We start from the raw sequence: 10,127 nt of genomic DNA on the forward strand, positions 1-10,127 counted from the left end.
TTTATTAGCGATGGAGGATTTTCTCAAAGATACAGAAGTCACTCTGAAGATTGCACGTAGAATATCTTAAGTATTTGAAAGTGAAGATTTCAAAAGGGAATACATTGAATTAGTCGACCCAACCGCTGAAGATTTTTCATCAATTATGTTGAAATCCCAACGTGTTCGCTCAAGACATACCCAGAGTGTATTAGACGAATTCGTCATCACATACACAGACCGTAGCGCCACCATGGTCAATAGAGAAATCCTCAGACACTACTCTGGCGACGAGGAGGTGTGTTGATATGGTTGATATTCCAACATGAAGACGCTTCTCTTATTTACTTGTATCTATCCATGCAGCTTTGCAAGAGGTTTCGATGCCAGATACGGCTTATTGTCCTTTAAAGCTATCCCAATTAATCACAGATACATTTCATGTTGTGTCAACGATACTTAGGAATAGAACAAGTAAAAACTCATCACATCAGAACAACTAACCAGCAGCTGCTGTGCTTTATTTCATATATGTAGTAGAAAGTTCTTGTAATTTATTGTTCTTGCAGTGACTTGTCATTCGTGAAGGGTAAAGTACCATTACATTGTTATTAAAATTCTAAAAGAAAGGAGTTCCGCACCGGGGGTTTGCACTGCCTAAAAACATAACAATTACATCATATACCTCGTTCAAAGTGAAAGATATATAAGCGAGAAGTGGTATACAGGTTCTCAATACAACGTTTTAATATTTTCTTTTCTTTGTCTTCAAATTACGAAATTGCTATTGCACACCATTAATGTTGAGAGCGATCATGGGAAAAGCATCGAAATCTGAAGTCTTGTACCAAACATCTCTCTGGTTGACATGGAAACAAGACAAACCGCCCCAATGCTTAGTCTCAGCACTTCTACGGATAAACCGTTGGTGTTCATAGCCTCTTCCTTATCCTGACCTCCAATGAGGGTAAGAGAACCTCTCATTGATCTCAAAGGACACTTATCGAATTTACAGATTAGGAAGTGGTTTCGGTTAAGGCAACACATCAGGCTCAGTAAATGTTGTATGGAATTCGAATTCGCAATCTATGGTACCTTCTGACCCATCAAAGCAGTCAAAGGAAAAAGGGTTGCTATATCCCCCTCTCTAAAAACGCGATAACCTAAATGAGTATTTATGTAATTAGTCGGTCAAAGGAGTGTATATATTGGTAACCGATCTACAGGTATGCTATCTAAGAGACAATCATGTCCATCACCACAGCTATCCTTCTGTGAATAAATTCAGTAAAAATTCTTTCGCATGTGACCTCGCAACCAAGTGAACCAACTCACCTAGCACAGTGGCCATGGAAGCTTTCAAATATAAATATGTTATAAATTGACTCAGAAATGTAAAGTGTATTCTAAAACGATGGAATTAACTCATTTAGCCTGATGTCGTCAATTTTGATAGTCATGTTATTAAAATACCCGGTCATGTATTTTTGGTTTCGCTGATTTTTGCTGAGTTATCACAGCCAAAATTCTAATATTAGAAGAAAAGAATTAAGGTATATTCAAGGATGGGTACATCTACCAATAAGTCAAGCAAATTTACCATAATAACATTATTTTACAGTATTTTATTTTTGTACTCAATATTTAATGTTAAATGACTAAGCAAAAACTAAATGAGCGAAACCAAAAATACATGAAGGGTGTTTTAAACGTAGCAAGCTTCTTTGGACCTGTTTTATATGTCATGGACCGTACTGTGATAACATATCCTGAAAAATGTTATCGATATTTTTAGCAACAAATTTTCCGAATTTTACGAAACCTTATTAAGATAATGTAACACCAGAATCGTTGTAAAATCAAGCTCCTTTTTTGTAGGCCATTGTTCACACTGGCTTTCTGAAGAAACTTTATGAAGACTGCAAAGACTGCAAAGTCGACATCTACATGGTATACCTTATGGAAGCCCATGCAGATGGCGAAACTCAAGAGTTGGGATCACGCTACCCCTTTCTAAAACAGCACAAAGTATTGGAAGACAGGATCAATGCAGCAAAGTAAGTTTTCATGCTTTAAGTTTTGGAAGTGTTAAAATATATGAATTTTCCCTTCTATGTGCATTTACAAAATTTTAATGTATGTATGTATGTATGTATGTATGTATGTATGTATGTATGTATGTATGTATGTATGTACGTATGTATATATGTCTGTTTGTACATATGTATGTACTTACGCACCCATGCAAGCATGTACGTGCATACGTACGTTCGCATGTATGTATGTATGTATGTATGTATGCATGTATAAATAATTGTATGTATATGTTCATAAGTACGTGCGTACGTCAGCAACGTATCAGGTCAAAACTTACAATGTACATTGCAGTACTTCTGTCAACATATGTAAGAGGTCCAAAGATGACGTAAGGCACAGAGAACAGGGATGACAAACATACGAACACTATGATTGGCCCAAACCTTTTAAAGTATTGGCAAATTAAACCTTTAAAAAAATTGGCAAGTGAAAGAGCGAGATAAATACGTTCACAAAATTTTTCTGGTCAAGTTCTACAGTTGTTAAAATCATATTAAAGTAACCGTCAATAAAGAGCAGTTATTGACAATCGCTTTTCTGAGTGGGGCCCAGTATCATCGGGTGTACCCAAGGGGTCACTACTTGACCCACTGTTATTCAGTATTCATGTAAATGATTTACCAGCTGTTTGTATAGATTCACAATGTTTCGTATATGCAGACGATGCTAAAATCTTTAGACCTATAAAACTATTTCAGATTGTTTAAAACTTCAAGAAGATGTTAATAGAGTCGCCATTTGGTGTCGATCTTGGAAACTCGATTTCAATGTCAAAAAGTGTTGTGTGATGTATTTTAGGAAAAAGATGGTTATAATTGATTTTTACTATTGCCTGTTAGAAACCATTCTTAATAGACAGCAAAAAGATAAAGATTCGGGATTTATTTTAATCTCAAACTTAAGTTTTACAGATCATATTTCTTTTATTGTAAGTAAATCTTTTAGAATGTTGGGTCTTATAAAACGAAACTCTCAAAATTTTACTCAGGTTCAAACCTTTAAGTCTCTTTATAATTTCTTGTACGGGGCTGTCTCGAGTGTGGTTCTGTTGTCTGGAATCCTTGGCAAAATTAGATTTGGAATAACTTGAAAATTTCAACGTAAATTCATAAAATATTTGTGTTTCAGAACTCACATTTCATATCATGCTGACCAGTATGAAGCCCCAACTGGATTTTATAATTTACCGGATGTTTTATCAAAGCTATGCTTTAATACACCTGGCGAAATTTTGCGCACCTGCTCTACATTAAGACCACACCGTAGCCGTATCAATGTTTTTAAAGTTTCTCTCTCAACCGATGTATGAGCTATTTTAATTAAAGGGACATAAACTGTAACTGTTAACTAATTTTTCACTACTCTGTTTCAATGTATCAACTACAGAATTTTACTATATTCCGATCATCATGACCAGTGCCCTGTGTCTTGTTTGCCAACACAGCCTGTATATGTGAAATGATGATTGTGATCGTTGATAAATGTATTCTAGTCCGGACCTGAATACAAAATTTAAAGAGTAACAATGCAGATTGTACGCAAAAGGTATATTTATGAGCTAAATTTTAGGAATTTCTCCATGGTTCAGGGATTCAAACCAGAAACTGCAGATGATACACAGAAACAAAAAATGACCAAAGTTACGGCTAATGGATCTTTAATTGGTTGGTAATAATCATAATATTGATATTTTTAGTGATTCATTTAAGTCTCAAGTTAGACATGTTATATTTTGATGGCTATTCTTGTTTATTTGTTTGCTTTGTTTTTATTGTCTGTGTTTAACCTACACTTGATTTTAGTTTTGTAAATACTTTTTGTCTGGTGCTGGCCTGTTCAGTGTTTTTTGACCGTTTTCGTTTGAGCTTTTGAGTAACCTGTAAATAGTACTTGATCCCGTAGGATTTCCGATTAAACAAGCAAACAAACAAACAAACAAACAAACAAACAAACAATTAAAATAAATAAACAAACAAACAAATAAACAAATCAATAAATAAATAAAAATTGCTTGTTAATTACAGAAATTTGCAAAGCAAATATACTAATATGCAGAAACAAATGAGTGTATATGTAGAAGTAAAATGAAGGGCTTGTTGGGCAAGGGTACGTGATGAGCTGTTAAAATGTTAAAGGTTGGCACCTGAATCAGAATTATTGTCAGTAATGACCTCGATCGTCTCCCTCTCCTACGAATGTGAAGATCATGAGCCATATAAAACAGTGTTTGATACTTTGTCAGTGTAGGAATCACAGATTAAGTGATGTTAGTTTAAATCTTTTTCAGGATTCTGATCAAAATGGATAGTGAAAATGAAACCTTTACCAGCGACATGAAAGACGACACCAAGGTACGCATGGTATTGGACAGTATGGATAATTTCTTCTATAGAGCGTTTGCCGCAATGCCAGATAGAGTTGTCGTGATTGAAGAGGGGAAACTATCATACCTTGGCAACACTATTGAAGAGCAGTCAGTTCAAGGTATGCTGATGACCCAAGAGCTGCGGAATTGGATTGCAACACGATTTGGTTGACACAATCAAAGTGAAATCTATTGATCTTCATTATTGAATTGATGTATCAAAATAAGCATGAAACAAGTCGTTTTCAAAATGATCACATTAAAAGAGGGTAATCCACTCAAGGGCAGGTTAATTGATATGATGATGTCATGTTAGTAAGTGAAGTACACTTATCATGACTGATATGAGAGGTATCATTAAAAGTCTTTTAAACATTGCCACCGAAAGTGTGTTTTCATTTCGTTGACGTTTTCCATTAGATATTTGTGCACACGCTGTAGTCAAGTATATATGAGATCTTTCAAACAGTTTTTTTAATTCTGTGTTAGTATAAACCAACCAATGATGATTTTCTGATTTCTCACTTTTGCAGTGGATCTTTTGGTGATTGTCTTCCATAGGTTGCCAAAGGTTCGATTTTACCTTGACAATAGTTATCATAATAGATGATCTAAAGTTATGTTAATGTGTCTGGTTGAGATTGCCTATGTCTTTATTCATTGAAAATATTTTTTAATTTCATGCCTTAAGATGGATATCATGGGGCATATTGAAAACGTTCATTCGGTCTACAAAAATGGATTTAATTTGCCAGTGGTCGCCCCGATTAGAGAAATTAAAATGCTTTGTATAACTTTGCGGATACCTGTTAATTCTGCAACACACAACATTGTTATTGATTTCAGTTGATGATATGTATAACTTCTTGCTGACGTCTGTCTTTGCAGTGTAAACAGTCATTATAGGACAACTGTCTGGAAGCGATACAGAAGTTCCTCACCAAAAATACACCCAGAACTTTGTTGAATAACCAAATGACTGTCATCTATGAGGAACAAACTGCATTCAAGGAGATATAGATCATCTATGTTGATAGTTGTTCTATGAACTTCATATGACGTCCTTCCATGGGTGACCCAGAGATCTGGTTGTTGCTGTTTGTATTGTTGTTACTGTTATATTTGTCTTCTTCTTGTTGTTGTCATATGGACCGTATTCAAACGTGATGCAAATGTCATAAGAAAACCAAATGCAACTCGCTCCAAACGTAAGCTTACACTTTCTTATGAAGAAGCGGGGTTACAGGATCTATTTTTGATGGGTAATTTTGACGTTAATTGTTAAAATAATCCAGACGTGGGATGACTGCAACTGTGATGAACAAGTGTGCAGAGTGTGTTGCCCGATTCAGCGAGAGGTGGGCGCTGACATTACACGTTGCATCTTATGTCAACTTTCGTCGCAGTCGCAAGGAGTCATCCCATTGTTATTTTGAACTTCTTGATCGTTAGAACACCTTTACGACAAAACTGGAAGATAACACTGGCTAAAAGGTCATACTGCTTTTTTGACATCGGTCGTGGCGTGCCAGGTTATCTTGGATTCGGTTCTGCAGAATAAGGGACTGGTCAGTTTCTTCAGCCTGGAGGGGGGCGGTGGATTCATGGGGGGGGGGGTCACCCTGTTTTTGACTTTGGTGATAGGGGGGGGGGTCACCATGTTTTTGAAATGCCCAATAGGGGGGTCAGTGTGTTTTTGAATTTTGACACAGGCTCATCATTGCCTAAAATGCTAGTGTCAGCCACAAATTTCATCATTCAGTTGTATTTTTCGGCGCGCCCTTCGGCGCATAACTTTAATAATCAGTCATATTTTTCAGCACGCCCAACTTTAACATATCAAACATACATATATCAGAGATATCTGTATGTTCAATATTTTTCAGCGTGCCCTTCAAGCTCATTATTTTAATATATCAGACATTTTTCAGCATGCCCTTCAGGTGCATGACTTTAATATACAAGGCATATATATCACAGATATCAGAATGTTTCATATTTTTCGGCGCGCCCTTCGGGCGCCATACTTTAATAAATCAGAGATTTATGTTACAGATATCTTGATGTTTGCTAAGTGAAAGTGTACCATTATGAAATCTGCATTTCATATGAAAAGGATGACAAATTCCTGATACTTTTCTGTTCTCTCTATGAGAATTCAGTATGAGAAAGCAACTGTAACATGCACAAATATTTCACAATACATATTTGATACAATGACTTATTTTAGAGATAGAAAAAATGACAAGATATCTTTCCTTCTTATTGATGGAATTATTTTCCTTGTGTCTCATTTTTTCTGTAGAAAGATGCTTTTTTATGAACAAAGTAACAGTTAAAAAGGGCAGTTTTTGTCATTATTAGCTGTGCTTTTATGGTTTCAATGTTACAAGAAAGGTCCTCTCAGACACTGTACACATCAGATTTGGCTAAAAAAGCTCTCTATGGCTCCTCAGGAGTTGGCAAGTCTTAACACCCATCAAAGTTTTTGATTCACTGTTTTTCCTCTTTGATATTAATGATTGACATCCATTTCTGTACAACAGTTCAGGACATCTGGTTAAGCATAGAAAGTGTGAAATACATTCACAGCTCATTCAAAATGTACTGTATTCAAACTTTAAGATTGACACTTTGAAATTCCTATCTTACAACTGACATGTCAACAATTTCATTAAAACATAGAATGACTATTTCAAATATAAATATATATAAAATGTAAAATATAATATATATACGTATATATATATATATATATATATATATATATATATATATATATATATATATATATATATATATATATATATAATTTATGTCCACCTTTTGCTTTACTTATGTCGCGCGCGCGCGGGGGGGGGTCACCCTGTTTCGAAATTGGGAATAGGGGGGTCACCCTGTTTTCAAAATTGGGAATGGGGGGGGGGGTTCAGCCACTTTTTGACGTCGGCAAAAAATAATCCACCGGCCCCCCCCCCCCCCCCCCCCCCAGGCCGAAGAAACTGACCAGTCCCTAAGATGAATCCAGGCGTCTGAACAATGAAGGAGAAAGAGTGTAAATGAAGAGAGAGTCAAGAACTATCGCACTCAGAGAATACCGATCTACACTTTATCACAACCACTTCAGTAAATTCTTTCCTACAGATAGATTCCCCGGTACATGTACACATGTGCTGTTGTAAACATTTGGCTCAAGCAGCCAATTTTAAATCTCTATAAGGCCAAGGCCATACCAAGTGTCTTAAACCATGCGTACAGGAAAAACTGATCTATCTGCAACTTGCAAATATGTTCCTTTTTATGATTTTTAACCATCCATGATATATTAAGCGTTTGTTATTTTGTTAGTCGTTGAATCTTTCATTTGTTCATTTGTACGGCTACCAGTCTATCCTTTACGCTGACATGGTTAGGCTTCCAGGTTGAATATCTGCTCAATCAACATGACGCAATGGGTGTTTTGTTTACTCATCTCCGCTAGGTGAGTTGGTGCCGTAGGTTAAACTTTTAACCATCCATGATATATTAAGCGTTTGGTATTTTGTTAGTCGTTGAGTCTTTCATTTGTTCATTTGTGCGGCCACCAGTCTACTGCAACTGTGATGAACAAGTGTGCAGAGTGTGTTGCCCGATTCAGCGAGAGGTGGGCGCTGTCTGTCTGACTGATAGACTGTCTGTCGCACACGTTCTACTCATGGACGTACTCTATAGTTTGAATGACAGGGGACAACAATATGGTTCCAGTGTTTCTTCATCACCATTTTAATTAATGTGGTACTGCACAACACATTCACTAGAACGATAAATTTTACCAGTACTTGTGAAAGGTATTTCTGATTCATAACTACAAAATGTTTCTCGACGCATAATTAATATTTTGACAGGTTTTCGGACACAGGCATTGTCTGTCGATGTATATGAATGAGATATGAGAATATTCGAAATTGGAATTTTTCCTTTATGGTTCCTGATGGGAATAAACCCTAATAGATCAAATTTGCGGTTCACCGGTAGAATGGACCTTTAACCGTCAATGGTGCTGGCTAAACTAGTTTTGAATTCACACAACATATGTAATTAGGTCATAGATGTACACAAAGCCAAATATCAATTGCAAATGACGATCTTTTAAAGTGCTGGTACTATTAAGGCTGCATTCACAAATACTTTGGCGGGAACCATGGAGGAATCGCGATTGAAATTTTTTAGACCCCCTCAATATCATGAAATATTTCAGATCATCCCTCTACATGATCAACAGTGTTAAACTTCCACTCGTCAACAATGGCCAAATATTTATACAGTTGTACGCGCACAATAAACAAATAAATAAATAAATAAATACGTATTGCACACTCCTGCGTGCAGATGACGTATGCCTAAATATTTTGTACTAGTGGTTATTGAATTGTCGTGAACATTTTGTAGAGCAATTTTACTAGTAAGATACGTTCTACATTGATGCCAAGAAAGATGTTGAATAAAGACCAGGTCAGGCTGCATTTACAAATACTGGTATGGGATGAACAAATTCCCGGGTAGGTAATTAATGAAAAATGAATAACATTTCTTTGCTATCCAATGGGTCTAATTTAAAATGCAACGATGATCATTTAAAGTGCTGGTATTATGTAGGCTGCGTTCATAAAACTGGGGCGGAGAAAGGCGCTTTTGGAATGGCGATTGAAATCCTATTTTTCAGTCCCCATCAATACCTAAAAATGTAAAATTCCTATCTATATGACCAAAAATATTCAAGTCTACCATCGCCAACATTTGCCAACATTTTTAGGTTTGTAGTCAACGAAAAAATAAATACCCATTACACAGTTCTTCGTGCAGATGTTTAAAGCTATATTTTTATTACGCACGCATAAATGTGCTTTAGTGGTTATAGAACTTTCGTCAACATTTTGTAGAGCCATTTTCTTAAAACAAGTTCTTGAATCGATGTTTGTTTTCATGGTTTTCAAACTGATTTGCTATCTATGTTTCCTCTTAAGATAATTTGCTTTGGATGCTGACTTATTTGCTCAGTAGGTATGTCGGTAGGTAGGATACTTTGTTTGAACTATTATTAATCTCGCACTTATTATTGCTTTACAATGTGTGACACTGTTATAAACAATAATGTTTAAAATGTTTTTACACTCATTATTTCTCTAGAATGAATATGTATCTAGCTGGCATGAGCGTGTATTTGTTAATCTATATTTCACATTTACTCTTATGCAACTGATTGAATATCTCCTATAACATTATTGACACATCTCCCCTGAGAGGCAGGGTGACAATGGTTCTATCATGAGAATTTTATGGGGCATTATAAGCATTATATAAATTGTCAATTCTGTCAATGTTTTTCAAAAATCTTCACCCTGTCTATTAAGTTGCATGGTCGTTGTATTTAGATGGTAATAGAAATGTCTGCCCTTTTTAGCCATAACGGCTGTGGGAGTGTCACTAATAACAAAGGGAACCCGACGATCGACGCAAACAACTGAATAGGGTGTTGGACGAGTAATTGTACCATAATTTAGTATGCCCAGAGAGATGACCGTACTGAGTTCATTTGGCAAGGATTCACGACAGAACTAGAACATAATATCGCCTAATATGTTACATTGCTTGTTGTTTTGGCATCTGTCTTGATGTGGAAATTAAATCTGGGATTCGATTCTGCAGA

At 36.0% G+C, this 10,127-nt stretch overlaps 1 protein-coding gene across 1 annotated transcript; it reads left to right on the forward strand.

Moving 5' to 3' along the window:
- The first annotated feature begins 232 nt into the window (after positions 1 to 232).
- LOC139144371 (type I iodothyronine deiodinase-like) lies at positions 233 to 4,613 on the forward strand. The gene is made up of 3 exons (XM_070715073.1): positions 233 to 277; positions 1,858 to 2,036; positions 4,364 to 4,613. Exons 1-3 carry the CDS (start codon positions 233 to 235, stop codon positions 4,611 to 4,613), a joined length of 474 nt encoding a protein of 157 aa, XP_070571174.1.
- The last annotated feature ends 5,514 nt before the right edge of the window (positions 4,614 to 10,127 follow it).

Source organism: Ptychodera flava, chromosome 11, assembly GCF_041260155.1.
Source record: "Ptychodera flava strain L36383 chromosome 11, AS_Pfla_20210202, whole genome shotgun sequence".
Taxonomy (NCBI): Eukaryota; Metazoa; Hemichordata; class Enteropneusta; family Ptychoderidae; genus Ptychodera; species Ptychodera flava.

Coding starts and splice junctions, on each gene's coding strand:
- LOC139144371 (XM_070715073.1), top strand. CDS start 233: ATGGTCAATAGAGAAATCCTCAGACACTACTCTGGCGACGAGGAG. Junction 278..1,857: donor ACTACTCTGGCGACGAGGAG/GTGTGTTGATAT, acceptor CCTTTTTTGTAG/GCCATTGTTCACACTGGCTT. Junction 2,037..4,363: donor GACAGGATCAATGCAGCAAA/GTAAGTTTTCAT, acceptor AATCTTTTTCAG/GATTCTGATCAAAATGGATA.